The 21,560-nt window shown below is 37.7% G+C and overlaps 2 protein-coding genes across 2 annotated transcripts; one reads left to right on the forward strand and one right to left on the reverse strand.

The window, feature by feature from the left end:
- Window positions 1–3,671: 3,671 nt before the first annotated feature.
- On the forward strand, window positions 3,672–10,349 carry LOC102804992 (uncharacterized). Its single transcript, XM_006812653.3, has 2 exons — window positions 3,672–5,370; window positions 8,561–10,349. The coding sequence occupies exons 1-2, from the start codon at window positions 3,969–3,971 to the stop codon at window positions 8,863–8,865; spliced, it is 1,707 nt and encodes a 568-aa protein (XP_006812716.2). The 5' UTR covers window positions 3,672–3,968; the 3' UTR covers window positions 8,866–10,349.
- A 6,004-nt stretch (window positions 10,350–16,353) lies between these two features.
- LOC144344258 (uncharacterized) lies at window positions 16,354–20,176 on the reverse strand. Its single transcript, XM_078006336.2, has 3 exons — window positions 20,070–20,176; window positions 18,220–18,270; window positions 16,354–17,138 (listed from the first exon to the last, which is right to left on the reverse strand). Exons 1-3 carry the CDS (start codon window positions 20,097–20,099, stop codon window positions 17,031–17,033), a joined length of 189 nt encoding a protein of 62 aa, XP_077862462.1. The 5' UTR covers window positions 20,100–20,176; the 3' UTR covers window positions 16,354–17,030.
- Between the last annotated feature and the right edge of the window lie 1,384 nt (window positions 20,177–21,560).

A 21,560-nucleotide genomic window follows, 5' to 3' on the forward strand; every position in this document is an offset into this window, starting at 1 on the left:
ATTCATAAAAAATAAGAAATTTTAAAATGCCAATGAGAGCAACACATGTGTTTTAAGCTCCGACTAGGATTCCATTTACGTGTGATTATTAATGGCATGGCAGATGCGGAAAGAACAAAATTGCGCTATAAACAAATGTTGTTGCGATGCGCATCACGTACGTAGACGGATCATGCGTAAATTAAGCCCTTGCTGTTAGCCAGTTTATCAAAAGCGTCTTTTCAGAAAAGCACTTAGTTGACATTTTTTCAATTCGATTATCTTGCCAATATATTGTTTAATGCATTGGATTGACTGAACAAAGTTCGTGGTCTATTGGTTGCTGTGAGTATGAAGAATGACTGGAATAGTTTAATCTCCGTTCCCTCTCGGTTACTCATAGATTTCATGCATCACATTGGTACCCATGTGACCCCATCGACAAGTCATAATCACACCACCGTGTCTTAGCGATATGTTCTTACCTACGCTCCTGAGATACCACAGCTTGAAGGTGTTAGCGATATCTTATGCATGAATTGTGACATTTTTATGATTATTATTTCACAGGTTTCAAGTATTGTAGGAGTTGGGACTGTTTTTTTTTTTTTTTTTACTTGGGAACATTTGTACATTCATCTCTATAACTACTTGAACTAGATAGAGTCACGTTTCGAGACTGTCGACAGCAAGGTTTTTACTCAATTTGGAATCTATGGGCAGACTAACTTCAATAATAGTACATGTCCAAAATAATGCCAAGCAAGACTTGTATTTTTTGGCTTAAATCACATTCTGTGATTATTCCGGGGGTAGTCACCTGCGCACGCGCGGGAATTGAGTCCCAAGCGATAATAACAAGACACGTTAAAAACGCAAAGGCTCATGGGTAGATGCTTGTTTGTAAACATTGACACGCTATGGCCATCTGACGCATGCTCAGGTGACGACTCCCCCGCTTTAATTGACAATCATGTGAAATGTTTGATAGACTGAATTTGACTGTATGATTTGATATTTCAGAATTCATGTGTGTCGCAGTTCGAAACAAGTTTGAATTCCGGTGAACTATGATTATTGAAGTTGACATAATAATCCCAAGACCTCAAATATTCTCTATGAATGTTCCTAGTGAGCAACTTTATCCTAAGAAATAATATATACAATATTTATAGTGGGTAAAAACAAAACTAGCTGCAATAACAATTTCGAATAGATATTTTTAGCTTCTGACGAGATCTAGCGCCGTGAATCTACTCAGATAGTGAGTACTACTATATTTCTAAGAACCTCAGTTTTCTCTATCATCGTGGAGATTTCTCGCTTATAATTATTTGAAATCGATTTTTACCAAATTAGCGATTGCTCAATAAATCGCTTGTGTCAATCTCTTGTTACATACATATTTTCCGTCACCCAGTGATTTTCTCTGCTGTGTTGAATGCCAAATAGTTGCATTGATTCATTCATACACGCCCACAAATAGACTTTAGTCTCGACGAGAAGTTCCGGACCTATCCCAACAAAAAACATTCGTGACTGTCATACCAAGAAAAAAATGAGGCGAACGTGCACGTTTATCTTAATTTGAATGGTCATATATAAATGCGCCTTGATGTCTTTGTTACATTATTATATCTCAGATAACAATTCTGAGATTATATATCTCTCTATTGTCGTAATAGGCAGGGCGGGTCGCATCGCGTGACGAATTGGTTTAAAAAGTCGCCAGTAGGTCATGAACTCTACACGTCGAGACTAAATCTCCGTGGTTCGTACACAGTGTCTCTGTCTTCCACGGCCACAGCACTAGTATCGAAGAAGGTTATGGATGACAGCAATTCTACTGGTGGTGGCACAAACCGTCACGGTGTCTTTTGTGACTCAAGACGATTCGCAGAAGATAGTGTAAGCTAATAAGCTAAGCGCTTATATGAAATGCAAATAGAACTTCGAACACTTGTCAAATAAATAAATAAATAAATAAATAAATAAATAAATAAATAAATAAATAAATAAATAAATAAATAAATAAATAAATAAATAAATAAATAAATAAATAAATAAATAAATAAATAAATAAATAATAAATAAATGAATAAATAAATAAATAAATAAATAAATAAATAAATAAATAAATAAATAAATAATGTACGTGCTCAGGTTCAAACTTCACAATGGCACGTTGGCAAATCCGATAATAGATATAATAACACAACTTTTACCGGGTGGATTAAGTCGAACAAAACACCCACTACGTGCTGGATATTCAGCGGGACAATTGGAAAATACACCACTGCAATGTACTCGGTGTGATGCATTGTTTCCCACCACTTCTCGTCGCTTTTTATACTATGACCCTGTTACTCGTTTATTGTCACCCTGGAACTGTTTAACTGTTGAATACCCCAATGCCGAACTCTTTCTGACAAAAACACATTGTCCAATAGCCATTCGAAATCATTGTACCAGACAGGTAGACCTGCCTCCTGAATGCGAAAGTGTCAGCATAGCATTGTTATTCTGAAGGTACTCAGTTGTCGGTTCTTTCAATGGGGAATGTTTGAAGAACTCGAATGGCAAAGCAAATTTGGACCTTGCGAGGGTATTTGTCAATAGCAGCAAACTTGAAAACGTACAGTCCGCGTTTCGAACTTCTATACAATCGCACCCAATACAGATTTATCTCTGGTTCGTGAATTCTTTCTAAAATAGCACGGGTATTATAGTAAACGCGTTCAAATATGAGCGTCCTCGTCACTACAAGTACACTTTCCTGGGCAGGAAATGAATATGTCGGTGTATGTACTTGTTACAAAACACATGGTGTGTTTAAAAACCGATCACACAGAACGCGTTAGCGCATTCATTAAGGATTTCTATGGTACGGGAGAGGGGATATTTCATCTTTCTGACGTTGTGTGTGTGTAGTCTGGGTGGATCTTGGTTTATAGTCCGGAGCACGTTCCTCTAGGGACTGTGTCTCACGAATGGAAACATGTGAGAAATTGAATAAAGAGATTAGCTGCAATCAAACACTCAATACGTATATACAACAGGTGGAATACGTTGTCATCGTCGAACTTGACATAAGCTTATATTTCACAGCAACTAATACAAATTTATGATACATGGAAAAACTCCAACCATATGACGATTCCCCGCTGTAAACAAACAGTGCGATGACGTAAACATCCTGGTTACTGGGGTACATTGATGTGCTTCCCCTAAGGCGGTGTGACGACGACTAAAATGTTCGAAGGTGAGATCATGATTACAGGTTTTTTTTCGATAACGTGACGACAACATCGTTAATAATAAAATGACAGCCACATTGTCGAAACATTGTTAACAATCCACGTACACTTCAAAATAAAAAAATAGCAACGCCTGAGTGATGGAATCTCGGCAGCCACATACCCCCATATCGTGCCGTAAACTGAAGACATCAATACATTGTTTTAGGAGGGCAATTCAGCGGTAGGGGTGCTGTGCGTCACCTGTGGAGAGGTGGACGTTCTTAAAAGAAGATACTGAACGTAAAAAGCCAACGTCAATGAACGACACAGTCCACATCAATCAATGTCAACTGATGAGTAATTAATCACTATGGCAACATTAACTCATGACCGCAAATCAAAGTTACCACCCCCACTTCTCAAATGCACTCGCCCATTCACTGACGCCGTTCTTATATCTGAATTAAATTAGACTGGAGGAGAGCATTTAAGTGTTGACTGTGTGCCAGCTACGAAGGATAATTAGGGCCTACAGGTTGGCATATGTGTGTACTGCACTCTAACGCAACAAACCATGGTCGGATTAACTTAGAACTGATCACAGCTCAGTAGTCTCCGGGGTTTGAGTAGTAGACTGAAAAGGCACTCGGACACAGTGCCTGGCTTCCACGTACGCAACAGGTGTTCCTCGAAGTATTTAAACTCTCAAGGTATTGTGTACACGTACGCTGGCCTACGCGACCACTCACTATGCTACGTATCAAGGTAGGAAACAAAATGGTTGGGCTGAAGCAACTCTCGCCGGACGATATAGGCTCACTTAGAAGAACGAAAAGCTCCGAGATGAGCACATTCGTTCTGGCTAACAACCACGCACATGCAATACATTCCAAAAAAAAAGTGGATATGTGGTTCAAGGAACAGTCTATCAACGTAGGGAAACTTGGGCGAGGACAGCAAGCTATGTACAAGACGTTACTGAACGTTACTAACGAGAAGCGGCGCCTGAGGAAAAAGAAATACATTCAACAACAGGAGTTAGTGAAGCAGCAGCTACGTGAGAAGGCTGCTAAAGAGAGGCACGACACTGCGATGGAAATGAGCGGTCTGAAACGAAGGAAGAAAAGAAAAGATCTGCAAAATGGACTGCCGGACATAGGAGAGGACGGAGAAGAAGAGGCGAATGGGAAACGATTGGAAGAATCAACCCGTGATGAGAAAGACCAGAGCAAACAACACGGTGATGGGAACCATACGCAGTCGAATTATGTATCAAACAGAGCGGTATATTTGGAAACACCCGTTAAAGCTAGTGGTGAAAAGAAAAACTCTGAAGAAAAAAATCGACTGTCTGAGAATACCGAACCTGGTACGAACTCGACTGAGACTGATGTTAGTTTTTCCACAAATAGTGCCAAAAAGACGGACATTACACCCACAGAAAGAAGTGAATTAGGGGGGCAATTTGAAGATAACTTAATAGACATAGTTTCAGTGGCGAATAAAAAAGAAAGAGACTTAAATGAACAAACAAAAAAGAGAAAAGAGAAAAAGGTAAAGGAACCCGTCGGTTTGTTTCCAAGCATCTCGTTAACGACGTCCTACCTTACCCATGGAGCACCCGAGAGAGATAGCGACAAAAAGCAGACAAAACCCGGCAAGAAATCGCCAACCAAAGAAGAACACCGAGAAAAATCACCTTCGCCCGAAGTTAATGAAACCAAACAAACAGAAAGAAAACATCGCATGATTAAAAAAGAAAAAGAACCAGAACAATTACCTGGATATTTACAGAGGAGCTCCGGAGAAGGGACGGGGAGTACGTCCAGTTCTTCTGTCGGCGATAGCGTCGAACGAAAGGGTAAACCTGAGCGAAAAGTGAACATTCGTAACTTCAAACGGTTCACGCGAAGTATCAGAATTCCCTCAAATGTTCACATCCCACGGGTATCAAACGTTACGAGGTACCGGAGAAACGAGAACGGCAGCTTGGTACCCAGCGAGATTAGCGTGAGACCCGCAGACGAGGACTACAAAATTCCTTCTTTAAGGCAAGCCTATTTTGTCAAGAAGGCTCTGAAGGAAGAAAAGGACAAGGCGAGGCAGAGCGAGAAAAAACTCCAGGACTTTTATGGTAAAATGGAATCACTCGGTAAGTCTCAAGTAGTGTGATAAAATAAAATATATTAAAATATAATATAATATAAAATAATAGGATATTATCATAAGTGTGTATACATTGTGGGATGCGCGTTATTTTATACCATCAATTACGCGTTACCAAATGAGTATATCGCCACCCAATTCTCTGCCCTAAAATACAAGGTTCTTCATCTGGCCCCGAGAAGCATAACTTTTCACAGAAGTGCTATTTCATAATGACACAATACATTGTGTTATCTAGTTGAAGCATTAATGTAAAACCATTTGAATGAAAGCACCTGCAACCGATTCGCGAGTCTCAATTGCAAACACATGTCAATACACTAGAACGATAAAAACATCCGTCACGAACTCGTGGTATCATTTCGTTTAACATCGATGCCAACAAAATATACGTCTAAATTGATTGCCACTTTACACTATCCCCAGTGCTTATGGATTGGCCGTAACCGTTAACGAGAACTTCTCATACAGTTTTATTATCACACCTGAAGAAAAGTAACCACGTTTCATATATCTTTTTTAATTAAGTTCTATTTCCTTGCAATGGCCATGGAACAGAAGTGAACACAGCACATCAATGTGGCCCAACAACAATCATATAACAGTACGGGCGATAAAAAAAACACAGTATTGTAATGATTTCAGCTCTAAGACCAATGCATTCAGTCGTGAAACCTAAACGACCCTGGCAATTCCTGAGAGACAACGACCTTTCAGGTCGTTTAGTTTTTTTTTCATTTTTATTGCAGGCCTCGGATACCCATCTCGATCAGTTAAAAATGATAAAATCACGTTGAAATAACCATTCAATAAACCATCAAGGCGTTACGGATTTGTGTAGCTTGTTTTAGGGTTGAAGTTTAAATATTGACAACGAAGCGGACACGTTTTTCAGATATAGATTACTCCCACCTTGTTCTATAATCGTTCATCGCACCTGGATACGGAGCAATGTGACACTTGACCGCAATCACCCCCGTTTGTTTTCGACAAGCAATTCAGAAAATGCCAAGCATTGAACGAGCCTGTTAGGCTGCGTGGCAACCTGTGCGTCGCTCGGATTTTTGTCAACAAGGAGATCAGCCACGATTGTGTCAAGCTCTCTCCAGCAGGAAACGTTTGAGGTGTGAGACATTATTTTTGATGGGGTTGCTAGGGAGACATTTTTGGACAAGTTATTTGTTAGTTTAATGGATAATGCTGTTTTGTCGTAGAAGGCGGCTGTATTAATCGCCTCCATGTTATTTCTTCATTTTCGTGACTGTAGAATAACCGCCCTCAGTAGTATCAATGGCCGACTCCTAACTGAGATGATCATAATCATTCTCGATAGTACTAATAGTCGATCCCTAAGATGAACATACACACCCTCAACAGAGTAAATGTCCCACCCTTAACTAAGATACTGCATTCGAGGCATTCATGTGTAATCGATTTCGCAGAATTTTAGAAAAGCAAACGCATTATATAAAAAAAAAACTTAAAACCGCCAATTGTAAGCCACGAAAAAATACATTACACTTTCTATATGCATTGATTATATTGATCGCCTGGTATTTTGACTAAGGCTTTGAAAAACGATTTATGCCGGTAATTTCACTGCTGTAGAATACTGGGCAAGTCACGCAGAAAGGAAAATCTGAATGAAGTTAAAAAGAATGATGCCAAGTCACGGTTTTCAATTTCATGCCTGACAGATAATTAATTATTTAACCCAAATATTCAAGCAAGTCACACCGTCACACGCCCGTGTCTCTCGATGCACTGAAATCATTCACATGTTATTCTGCTTAATTGCAGTGTGAAACATTTATTAATAAACATATATTGATATAATTGATATATTAATAAAAAAAATAAAAAAATAAAACTTTTAAGATGTTTCGGTCTCGAGGGAATCATTTTAGTTTGGACAGTGTAATCATTACAACTTCGATATTAATTTCCGTGAAAATGAAATGTGACAAATAGACATTCCGCAATTAATTTACATGACTTACTTTTAAGCTTTTAAACGGCGATCGTCGTCACCGTGACCACACACACACACACAAATCGATGCTTGATTTGAAGTGTGATTTGTTCTCATGGATTGCATCGATTCGAATTTCTCAAAATAACCCATCAACGTAAGTATGCGAGAAAAAAAGAACTCAAAATGCCGAAGGTAATATGTGTCTAATTAGTAAAGAAATACACAATATTCTTGCCCTCTGGTCAATTTCTAAATATGTCCCGCCATACCTGTTGTTATTGTACGTTCATTGATAGCGGTGCATGGCAGAAAGTAAATATTGATTCAAATGCAATACCTCCAGTAACGGGTGACGCGCTCCGGAGAAAGAAAAAAAGTCTGAGCTTTGAATATTTATCGATTGATTTGTCGCGGTTTTATTCCACAACAGACGATGCAACACAATAAGAACTTCCAGTATATGTGTTCGTATTGCTATGTGGTATGCGTAATGAGCTGACACACATATTTCGGTGACACAGGCGCATTTTTGTTGAGATCGCATTTATCGTTCAGTGGTTTCCATGGTAAACTAATTTCACGTTGCCTATTCTTTCCTTTTTTAAGAAAAAAATACCGCAATATATACAGTGTTTTACATTTATGCCGATGGTCATGAATGCTGACACGGTAGAGAACTTGATAGGGTTTAGATTACGAGATTTACCGGTAGAACACGTTGAACTTGAGATGGGGTGATGTAACATCAAGTTACAGAAAATCTGTATTTATCAACGTTATTCAACAGTGTTACTTGCATTTAGATTAACATGCCCGTATGTTTAAATAAAACATGAAATAGCAAGTTGCAGCTGAATTTGGCGTGGTGACCAAGTTGTTAAATCGCATGCCGATGCTTGCGCGCGTAAAACTTATCATAAGTGTCTTTAAGTACATACTATGGAGGACTAATGGCCTGCTTGACAAGTTCACTTCTGACTTTACTTAAATCGACATCAGTCATTAAGAGTCGCCTAGTACAATCTGAACAATTTAAAATAAGTTATATTGCTGATTTTTGAGTTTAATTTATGTGTATTATATTGTCAAATTTAACCAGCGAAAGATGAGATGACACAGAACATACACAATCTCATTCCAATCAGATTAGAATTGCGGTAACTTTGCTTCGAAATTAAAACTACTTTATTTTTATTTCTAGTCCCGAGTCGCCTGGCACAGTTGGACCACCCCATCCAATCCCCGTCCAGAGAACTCTTCACGGACGGTCACGTGGGTCAACCGAAATTAGGATTTTCTGCAAGCCTATTGGCCCAGATGGGCGGCAACACCGTTGAGGGAGATGTTCATGATTTGAAGAACTGCAAGTATATACGGTTTCACGAGATTGTAACGCCAGAGCAACGGGAACTACTTCGACGCCGACGGCAATCGAGCTGGGGACAGCAGCCTGAAAGTTTACCGACTGCCGCGCCGACCAGTATAAAGAAGGTACCACTGCGATGAACACATCAATGTGTTATATATTGAGTATGTTGGAACAAACATTACCCCATCTGAAGGAAAGGAGATGAGTGTGCCTCCCGTCCATTTTTAATATACCGACTTTGTTGTATGAACGCTAAATTTGGGCCAAGCAGACTGGGCTTTTCAAACAGATGCTTCGGTCCAGATACAATTTAGCGAGCTTGGGATAATTTTGATAAAAAAACGACAATGTACATGATATTTTGTGTCCGCGGGATTTGTGTACAAATTCGATGGTAAACTAACCATTTTGAGTGTTAATTGCGTTTTCTATAGGAGTAAGTAACTGTGGTGTGATAATAGCAGTCGGGATTCCTAAGTGACTTATTCAAGAAGGGGAAATAATTCTAGACTAATATCATAGTACTCCATGCATGAATGCAATGTATATCTTTTCTATATCACCTAGTCTTGTTCTATAAATTATCAACTTTCAAGATGGCGGACTACATATACAGAAGAAAAGTTCAACATCTAAAGGAGGGAAGTGACGATAAAAAAAACTGTAAATTACATTCTCTTACATTTGTGGAGCTCCTTCGCCTTGGAGCATTATGTTGTTAGCTTAGACTTACTATTTAAGTTTTGACGAGTGAGTTACATAAAGGGGTTATACATTCCATTCCATTTCATTCCATTCCACTACTTCTAGCAGAAATCACGAATCACTGGAATCTTTCTTATCATGGGTGTAATCTATAAGTAGTTTGAGCACTTTCTCATAGACAATCATATAAATCAGTGATTTGACGCAGAACACGATTACAAATGATTTCCATTTGTACATATTCCCCAAAATGGATTCACCCAGGACATATCCACAAACCGTCCGGTCCCCATGGATAACACTGCGTAATAGTTGTTCCTAACACAAGAACGGTGCTCTTATAGAAAACGTGTGTAGGTGTATTACACACACTTGTAATTGTGTAAAAACTGCAAAAAGAAAACCCCCGATATTCGCGTTTTGACTATCACATTGAACTGAGTAAGACTTATTTCACTGTACACTATATCGCATGGAAAGGTAGAAACCATACAACACTCAATGACATCCACACATTTAATATTTTCTCCTCGCCTGACGAATAAAGACGGCAAACCCACTGCACTGTACCCCGAGTCATGTAACTGCTATAAACAACTTATTTACTTTTATTATTCCACCATATAATGTAATGATAGAATTGGAATGAAAAACTGTAAACAAAAAACACTATTACAACGCATATTGCCGTTTTAACATGAACAAAGTGTATTCGAGAGATCGGTCCATGATAAAAATAAACAGTATTAGCCGATCGGCCCATCATGGTAGATAGCTTTAATTCATATGTACGACCTTCGTTATAATGGAATAATGCTTTATTAATACCGTAAAGAAAGAGTTAACATTTCTTTTTAGGTTTTCAGATAATGATAATGATATTGTCATAATGATAATAAAACAGTTTATCACTTTGCATTGTTCGACGTGTCTCCATTGTTACACGGTGGTAGTATGACGACTACTGTCTGGTTAATATTACGTATTTATTCACAGGGGGGGGGGGGTAATCACAAGCATATGTATAAATAAGTAATGGTAAGTACCAATACAGGCAGCTGAATTTTCACACAGTGGGTACAAATATAAACCCTAGTACTTTCACGTTATTTAAAGATAGTTAACCTGCATCGTTCTATAGTGAAGATGGTGCTATAATTCCCCAAGGATTATACCAGATTTAAAGTTTCAAGACGCAGGGTGATTTTTTAAAGTATCAAGTATTCCGATTTGATTCAAATAAATGCCCGCATTATTGTCCAAATAACTGTTTTCGCGTGTCCGATTCAGAGGCGGCGGCACGAAATGTTGCAAGGGCGAGATCTGCTCACTAACATCGGGCCGAAGGCGCGACCTTACTAGGGTTTCCGGGGCATCTCCCCCTGAAACGCTATTTCCTGCATGTTGAGGGACAAATTTTGCTGACACAGCTTGATTTTGGAGCAGCGAGTGGGGCGACCACCCCCTCTGCCCCCCCCCCTCCGTGCCGCCGGCCGCTACTGTGATTATACATGTTCTATCAAAAAAGGGAATCGTCTTTGATTGTATTGCAGACTGACTATGCGCTCGCGTTCTTTAAATTTCTTTGTGATTTCTTCGGTGAGTTTCAATAAAATGAGCTTTGAATACTGGGTTACCGTGGCACACTTTTAGCTATCATTTTCCGTCTGCGTCGCCCGCTCCTCACATTTGGAAACGTACATAATGTATTTAATAGGTAAACAGAATACAGTAATACGTATTTAACACCATAATGTTCACTAAAATATTCGATTTAAATTATAATATATTTATATTTCAAGAAGTCGTCTGCTGCTGCTAAATACGCAACTTCCGTCGCCAGGTTCTGACGTCCTTGTAACTCGACCTCGGCTATCAATGCCGTCACTGTAAGGGTGTTTGTTCGTAAACACACAGGCACAGTGACCGGTGTCGTAAATAAACAGACAAGTAATAATGTCGGTGATATTATTCAACATTCTTTTCGAGATCTGTAGATCACTTAGGAACGCCCAATTATGATCGGGTGTCCTCCATCAAGTCAATTTGTTTTGGACGTGACGAACATAATTCATTTGTTATTTCACGGTAGGGTAATTCGAATAGCGACTGGTATATTACCTAAAGTTAAGTTTTCTGGTTTTCACGATGGGGCAAGTGACTCGACCTTCTTCCGTTTGCCTGGCCTCTAAAGTAAGCGCCCGATCAGGTAAATATTTCGTTTGATAATCGCTGAGGGCGCAAATATCATTGAGTGTTTTTTTTTTTTTTCGTTTACAAGAACTATTTACAAGAATGGAACGGGGGTGCTCGGGTGTATCCCTGGTAGTTTTAATAAGAGGGAGAGAGGAGTCAAACGTCTACATTTGGTCTAAAATAAACGGAAGGGTGTATCATTTTTTTATTTTTTATAAGATGTAGTAATGAGCCAGGATTCAAAGTCAGGTTTAATCAATAGATGGCGCTCTTCGCACAGGGTTTACTGACACGGACCACAAGCTCGTAATCAATAGTATATATCGGGCATTTTTGTTCACATTTACATAATTATTAAAATATATTCGGGTATCCAATCACATGATCGAAGATATGCATGAATGAAAATCAGTGGTAAGAATTGTATACGATTCTGAAGAAATCGACGAATCTACTGTGTACCTCGGAAGTATAGAGACAGAGTCTGTATCAGCGGCTAGATGGTCTTGGCCCGTGGTACTGTATTTACGGTAGCGGAGCGGGGAAGGGATGGTGGAGCTTAAAGCGCGGTGGTTGTCGCGCAGCGCGTGTTAGAATTGCATGTAAATAAACAATGTATTTTACACGCGTTGTATACGTCGCTATGAGTCCCATATCGATCAGGACACGGCACGACGACCACCGCCCTTTAAATCTAGTCAGGATATCTTCTAACTACAAATCATTTTGTTTTTTGTTATTCGTTTCATATAATGAGTGGATATTATACGTTTTATTATTGTGTGGTGTCTAAATTACTTAGCAAAAATAGAAAGAAAAGTGAGACTTCCCACAAAGATGCCATAAACATGACGTTACAAAATGAAACCTAAATGAAAGTCACGCCCTCTTGCAGCGAAACGCTTATGTGACGTCAAAATGACGTAGATTTAGTTGCGTAGCTGTTAGTTATTTGAAATATTTATAACAATTTTTTTTTACTATTAACGTTAATAGGCCTTAATTAGGTATTTTTTAGGTGATTTGAAGGTATCGAAGTCGCGTACTTGTGATTAGAAGAGCGCATTGGATTGTGGGAAAATCAATGTTTATGAACACAAATGTCGCACATGCGCAGCGCGACGACCACCACCCTTCAAATGCGTTCCTTCACATCTATTTACGTCGCAAAAACACTTGGTCGATAGAGGGCGCAACGGTTCATTACACTAGTAAGCAAATGATAGTGTGCACAAATAGTGGGATTCATTTCACATTGCATTCAACATCACTGAGCCCTCAAATATTCAATAGTTGATTTTCCGAACAATTGCGAGATCACGCGAGATGCATGAAAGACGCGCGTCGAACGTCTGCCGCAAAAATCGAACGATTTGATTTTGAACTTTATTCCGCAGCTTACATTGACCGGCCGATCTTCGACAGAGGAATATTGCTTCCGAATACCCTTACTTAATCGAAATTGCCTATCATCAAATGTGGACAGCACATTATTAAGCATGGAAATGTCCCCGAAATACTTTCGCGTTTGTCGAATCCCACGCGATGTTTGACGCGACTACGACGCTATGACCTTTGTTTGTCCTGTTTTTACGTTCGATTTCACGCATAACGCGTGATTCTCGCAGTGTACGGAAAATGGTCTATTTGGCAAACAAGCTTGTGTCATCAGTGTACTGTCTACACAGCAAGTATCAAAATGGCTGTCAATTCAACTCATTACTATGGTAACATTGTGGCTTACAACCAAGCAGAACCAATAGAGAGGGGAGGCAAGGGGGGGTAGCTTGTACGGTTTTACGGGAAATAAAAAGGGCTTTTCACAATTTACGAAGAAAAAAAAAGACGTTTTTACAGTTTACAGTGTTAACAAATGGAACATTGAATGGTCCGAAGAGCTCTCCGACTCAAATTCTCCACCATTGCTGCCCCGTGTGAAGTGACGCATGCGCATATTACTAGTACCTTCGTAATGCTCTTCATTCGGTTAGAGGGCCTTTTACGTCTTGACATTCAATTTTGTAGTGAATTGTGTCATCTAGTCGTTTTACAGTTTCTAAAATGTAATTTCCCTGGATTATTCTTTACGATTTTTTTTATTTGGATGTGAATTTTTGTACGTACGAGAGAAATGAAAAAACATTTTTATAGTGTACGAAAAAAATATTTGATTGATTACGTTGTACGTCTAGCCTGTGATTACAGAATTACAGAATTTATTTTTTCTATTTACGTTGTACGAACAAACAAATATTGCAATTACGTTGAACGAAAATAACCCTTGCCCCCCCCCCCCCTCAATAGACACATCTGGCCACCGCACACATATAAATATACATATGGAGACTTCTTGGTTGCAAAAGTTTCAAAAGTCATACTGTACAACACAGATACAAACTTAGCTGAACATTTAGAAAACACTAAGGCACTTTCAATTTACACACATGAAACATTTGTAATAATGCGACACTCATTTTATTACAAATTATTTCTCATTAGAAAATATAAAATTCAGACTAGATAAATCACACAAAATCCATGTCAGGCATTTCGACAATAAAATGTGTAAAATCATCCCCCCGAATTTTAAGAATTCACACTTTCACTGAAAATGATAGAATACAGTCTAGGGTATCAGCAGTTTAAAACAGTACGTCTCATTTTCAGAAGCAACTACATTAGACAAGACAGTTACTGGCTGAAAACAGACTGCAATCATGACAGGTTTTGAGTTTCCTGGTTGCTAAGTTACTGAGCATGCTCAGTGTGTTTCTGCAGTGTCAAACCAGAAACAATAAAAACAGACCCTCAAGATGTGTGGCATAGGTTTTTCCTATTTTTTATATGAATATTTTGTAAATTGCCATGGTAATCTGGATGATAAAATACAAAATCAACATGTTTGGTACAAAACTAAGAAGACTGAAAATTAAACACACAGAATCATTATAGTACCCTCCCCCCCTCCACACATCGACACTATTACACATATGCATGGTATCCTGGCAACCAATAAAACTGAGCTGTTGAAGTTGTTAAGGAATAGTACATGACATGCTACAGCTAACCAATTTATTATTGGTCAGTTTGAATTAGCATCCTGACAAATCAGGGGAATCATTATTGTGGTAAAAAATGCAAAAGAATTTAAAAGCTTTGGTTAAACTATAAATGCATTAATTATTCACTGAGTTTTAATTTTCATTATCTTAGCTGAAATCAATTAAATTAAATCCATGTAAAAATGTTAAATTAAAGCTCATTGTTTCACTGGCAAATCTGTGAACTTAAAGTGCCTCTGAAATGTTTACCTACACAATTATGTTTTCGGTTTCCGTTTCAAATGAATATGATCACATTTAAGAACAGTGAAACAAAATACCAGTTAAAATTAGTACTTTCACAGTACTATTAAAGTTCCAGTTCACACTTTGTATTAAACGCAGAAAACCTCCAACTGATTATTGTGATTACCGTAAAAATTATAAAATTAGTTGGTTTGGTAACAAATCTTAAAATATTAGAGCATTGACGGTCATGGTGCTCTAATCGTCAAAACAAACATACTTTTCATTGTTATAATCATTCAAAGCCACTTTGGTTTATTTTATGAGAAGCTTCTAAATTTAATTTGACGATTCTGTTGGATAATTTTTTTATGAACTGTTCAAAATCAAAATCTCCTCTAATGATTAGAGTAAAAAGTCAGTAAAAAGTTTTTCTGCAGATCATGCTGATGGAAATGCTACTTTAGGATACACAAATAACTTTGGTGTGAAAACTGTGCCTTTCTATGACACGGTTTAACCTTTTCACCACCACTTATCCTTCAGAAGATTTACTAAGGACAAAAATAGCCAAATTTTTTTATCAAAAACTGAAATTTTGACTTAAATTTTGTCTGCTCCAAAATTCAGGTTAATTTTCAGAAATATTGAAGAATTTTAAGAAAAAAGTGCAGACAAATTTTGGCAAGGAGGTCATGAAAAGGCTGTACTAATTGTTGATAGAAATAGCGAAAAACAACTTGAATTGACATCGTGCACTTTAAAAATAGTGAACATAAATACAGTTGGAAGATTAACATGCAATGAACAAAACTGTGAGGTCAAACTGTTATTGCACAGTGATTGGTTGATAATTGGTTAATCAATTGCTGTTCAAAAAAATAGTATTGAGAGAAGTTTGTTTTTGTTCTACCATAGACCCTACAATATAGTTGTATCTATTGTTGTACCAAATTAGTAAACGCATTCTGATATATTTATGCAACTTGCTTACGAGTTTTATTTTCGCATATAGCTGATTGCTGGGATTAAAACACAGCAAAATATTCACATTTAACAACAGAATGTTTTGCTTCCTTCACAAATTTAAAAATTCAAATTAAAATCAGGGTCAGTATCAAGTAGATGTGCTTTATCCAAATCATGAGATTGTCACTAAATCACATAAACATGCTGTATTGACATCACGTGATTGCTACCGATTCCAAAGGACATTCGGTATTCAAAACATGTAATACCTGCCAAATTAAATACACATTTTCGAATCATGTGACCACCTTTCATTCAAATAAACATGCTTTTTTATCGAGTCACATAATTGCCATCGAATCAAATAGAAAGGCTGTTTTTGAGTGACGTAATCACCATCGAATCAAATAAACACACTGCATTCAAATCACGTACAGAATATAGATTAGCTATGATCAACCCAAAATATACTTTTACATGGTTTCATAAATTTTTTTTTAATTCTGCTGAAGGTAAAATCACAACTTTTTTAAAACACCATCAACAATTGGTTGCTGTGGACACTTTTTTGCTGGGTGGGACACACATATGCACCATTACAATGATACTGTCTCTTCAAATAACATTTTGCATAATGGCCTATAGAGGGTGTCCTGTGCAATAGTAAAATAACATGAATATGAATGTCATAAACAAATTCCTTCTTTCCTCCAATTAATTATGATAGCTTCACATTGCTCCTATACATTTGTACTGTAAAATTTGATACATTTTATTTTATTTGTTGAATGGCATTAAAGCTTCAAACGTTAAAGCGCTGTGGCCGTCATGACCGTGTGAATTTGATACAGTTCACATGATACATGTAGCAACATACGCATGTTGGTCAAATGTGTTATTCAATTACATAAAATATGAATGTATTCAAATGAACATGGTCACGACGATGAAAGACCTTTGAATATTCAGTTGAGATCATTCAAAATGACAACAAATGAGTAATGCGACCAGAACAAAGAGTTTTTACTTGAATAGATTTCTATAGATTTACTACAGAGAGATGCTATAAATTATAATAATGTCTTCATTGATTACAATTATAAAAAAAAAATTCAGCAAAACTAAAACTGGAGCTGTCATCCATATCAACCGATACGTGGCGGTCGTTGCACTTTTTGATTCTCCACAAAGATACGCACTCTGTCTTCCCTGAAATCCATAGTTACCATGGAATCATGTGGAATAACTTGTACCTGAAGGTATAGAGAAAGCAAGGAAGTACCATAAACTCTGTATTAAAAGTCACATTTCTAATAGAAGTCGCACCCGTTCTTTTTGAGCAATTAAAGCGCGGTAGTCATGGGTCTCATATAAACAAAGATGGCGACTTTGACTGTTGCGCAGACCAACGAGTATGAACTGAGACGTTTCCAAGCTTTAATTAAGTAATTTTCATGTTATTGGAAGGCATCGAAGGAGTCACCGGCGGTAATCAGTGCAAGTCGCGCAGGTCAAACCTCATACTTGTGATTTCCATTTGAAGAGTGCATTGGATTGTGGGAAAATCAATGTTTATCAACACAAATGTGGCACATGCGACGACTGCCGCGCTTTAAGAACCAAAAATTCACCATTTCTCATATGTGTAGATGCTCTACTAGAAGCTGCATCCCTGCCATTTCATTGTATCATTTTCATAGAAGCCGCGGCTTCTAATACAGATTTTACAGTACCAGAAACAGAGAATATTCTGAACGAGCTTCATCACAGACGAATAAGGGAACAAGACCCCCCCCCCCCCCAAAAAAATGGACATGTTTCTGATCCAAGATCATTTGAAAAAATAATTTTTTTAAATTTTTTTTTTTTTTTTTTATAACAAAAAAATGTGTGAGTGGCCCATTTATCAATTTGTATTTTTTTGGAGGGGGGGGGGGGGGCAATATAGCATTTTTAATGAAAATAGCCATAGAGTACACTAGGACATATCAGATGATTGAGATCAAGTTATTTCCATCGCATGTAAGTATGCCCTTATATTTAACTGCCCTTGTGGTGAACAGTAAGTATGCAAGGGATTTCTTTAAACAAGTGAACAGGTGTGCAGCGCCCTTATGCCATGGCCATGCGCCCCTTTACCCTGGGATCACATGTCTGATAGTAATTTTGACACCAAGGAAGCCATAGAATGCTCCATTTTAACTTAGAATTATCAAAAACTCCACACCCTGGTAGGGAGCACCCACTTGGTAGCGCCACTGAATTGCAGTCCTCCCTCTTGCAGTTTTTTTCTAGAAAAAACCCCTGGCATGCCAATGTTACATTTCACAATACCTGTACATCAGGACAGTCTTCTTTAATTTTGACAGTCGCTTCTTCTACAGTCTATGAAAACAAAAATTAACTTAATTATTTAATATCGTTAGAGTCCTTTATTACATTGTACCTAGCTATTAAAAACTCTATAGATTATAAAATTAACCGTGTAAACACAAGCCTCAATTATTATTATTATTACAGTGTATTAATCTGCCTAGTCTTCCTAACACCAAGGGTTTATAATATAAGGGTATGCAACTTTCATATCCATGAGTGTGATGTGATTATCCTGGCATTAAAAACGCAAAATTTTGCTATCAGCAAAATAAACATAAATAAAACTCTATTCTGTATAAAACAGAACAAAAGAATCTGATTGGCGAGGCAGGTGCCTTCCTTCATGATTCTGCAAATCACTGGATTTGTGATTGTTTGACTTTTCCATTCCATCATGAACTACTGCATCAATTCGCAAACCAATCTGCATGTCACTGCATCAGTTTGTGAAATGAGTAACTGCCATTTGAGTACATGTATATAATTAAAATATTAGTATTTAGGTTTATGACTAATTTATAATGTAGATGGTTTTGCTGGCTGTAGATTAGATGCATTCTACGATCGTGAGACTTAAAAAAATCTATGACCAATATTCTTGTACTCGTAAATGTGTAATTGGAATGGCTGTGAATTCCATGTTGGCTCAAGTAGAAGACGATCTTGTTGGCTCTAGATTAGATGTATTCTATGATCGTGATTACATATTGACCCCAGCGTAAGGCGATTTTGTTTTAAACTTTTGAATAACTTAATAATAAATTACTGACATAAAGTCCAGTCTCAATTGAAAAAATATTTGACCTTTCAGCTGCTTATCAACTGCCTAGAAGTAGGGTACCCAGGGAGTGTTTGAGTACACAATGACATACACGTAAATACCTGTATAACACATCGTCTAATCACTTATACATGTATTCATATTTTATCTATAAACACCCCCTTTTCATTATTATAAATTGATTACAGATTATAAATTACAGAATGGTGAAAATATTTCAATAATTTACATCATTTATCAGTATTCATTGTCCAGCTGTTATTCAATGTAATACATTCTCACATATGCAATGGAACATGCGAAACATTTTAAAATGCATTACTGAAAAGGTTGGTGGGCGTTTACCAAGTAATATTCAATATGGGTTGATTGTTTTTTAGTAGCAGTGGTTCGAGACGTGATATATATCAATAGTGACAATACAAGGAAAAAAATCCAGCAGATATCAAAAACCGGGGGAAAAAATCAGGACTCCTAAATCGTAAGAAAAAATTTTCACACAGTGGCATGGCAGGGCTCCAACTTTACAGATGATGCCCAAAGAGTTTGCTTTTGTGTTTTTTATTCTCTCTGATATTCTTATATGCTAAGGCCATTTTATAAATTTTGTCCTTGAAATTGGATAAATTCTCAAATCCAAAGTGCAAGCCCTGCACAGGGGAAAAATACTGCAAATTCATCATGGAAAAGAAAACTAAGTGAGTGAATGAATAAATAATTTTGTAGTTTTTTTTTTCTGAAATCACCGCTCAGAGTCTCTAATGGCCCAACCCTAACGCGAAATTCTAACATGCTATTGCACGACGACCACCGCCCTTTGGACTCGAGCCTAACCGTGTGGACACTGCATGTCACATACTTGTGGGTCCATAGCTCCACTTATACACGTCCATGGCCGCATTCTGACTCACTTCAATGACTGCCCTATACTGATTCGGTGATTGTTCACATATCCAGTTTAAACCGCACGTCGATAACTTCGGAACACGTGTAGAACGACACCGAGAGTGATGTGCAAGTCACCTACCTTTCCTACTAGTTCTGGCCACTGCTTCATGGTTCTGGATAAATAAACAATACAAATGACCGCGGCTATCGATCGTACGTGAATGTCCGTCCGTAGCTAGATACTTCCGGGTGATATTATAGTGGTCAAAGGTCATTTGTGCGCACGTGATTTGGAGCCATCCAAATAAGTACCCTTATCTCGCCTCAGAAGTGTTGTATTACTGAAAATCAGCTGGGGTTCAACACGCTGCCGAGTTACCATAAGTGAAACACTTTTAGAGGTAAAAAGTGGCAGAAAACAAAGCGTTTCACCCCACAAAAGAATTTCCCGAAAAATGTTACCACCTATAAATTATTACACATGCGTTCACATATTCGCGCCTAACCTGTCACTTATTGCAACAAAAAGTTGTTCGTATTAACAGCTCACCAATATCTTCTTAAATAACATATCTACCAAAATCTATCAAGTTCCATATTGGAGAAAGTTGTCAAATAAAATCATGTTATTTTTTAAATAATTGCTACGAAGCCAAGGGTTCTTCTAGTCAGTGATTGTGTAATTGCCATTCCACGTAACCACATATGAATGAAAATACGGAGGCTGGCTTGTGCTAATAATATCTGTCCAATCATTTGCGAGAAAGCGACCCGTATGTTTGACGCATAAACATATTACCATGGCAGCCAGGCAAAACAAATGTGTCAGCTCCCTAGCTTTCTCCAGTTGTTATAGTAATATATTTATGCATCGTGTGCACATAAGTACTTCCTCTCCAGCGTTTGGACAGATTATTATTGACACAAGCCGGCATAATTATTGACTGAACTAGTACTGAATATAATTATAAATAGCTAAGTAAGAATGATTGAACTTTTCCGATCAGCAATGGATTGTGTATCATTTTTATGGCATCTAATCAGAGGGTAGTGTAGTGTAGTGTAGTGCAGTGCAGTGCAGTGCAGTGCAGTGCAGTGCAGTGCAGTGCAGTACAGTGCAGTACAGTGCAGTACAGTGGTGTACAGTGGTGTATAGTGGTGTATAGTAAAAAACATTTTTTTCCCGATTTTCGTAACTTAAGGTTTGCCCATTCAAAAAATGTGGAGTTGAGTTTCTGGAAGATTTTGTGAAAAAAAGTGTTGATAGACATAGAGAACAAAAATATTTATGAGCGAAATTGGAATGAAAAAAAATGGTTTTGAAAATTAAGGCGAAAAAAGAAATACGTAACATTTGTATTCAAAGAAGACATAACACGAATGCGTAGGGTCAGATTTCTAAACTTTATTTGAATGTATGATCATTTTATTTTGTGCGTCTACCAGACCTGACATGTTGAAAACAATTCACATATTTAAATTTGTCATGCGTACAATGTCCGTACGTCAGTGATGAAAATACAATCATTCTACAACTAGTTAGCCAACATCCTGAAATGGGGGCATACCTGCAAACATCATGATTTCACCCGCATTAACACTGGTTTTGGCGTCACCCGTATTTTATTTC

Source organism: Saccoglossus kowalevskii, chromosome 4, assembly GCF_978046115.1.
Source record: "Saccoglossus kowalevskii chromosome 4, keSacKowa6.1, whole genome shotgun sequence".
Taxonomy (NCBI): domain Eukaryota; kingdom Metazoa; phylum Hemichordata; class Enteropneusta; family Harrimaniidae; genus Saccoglossus; species Saccoglossus kowalevskii.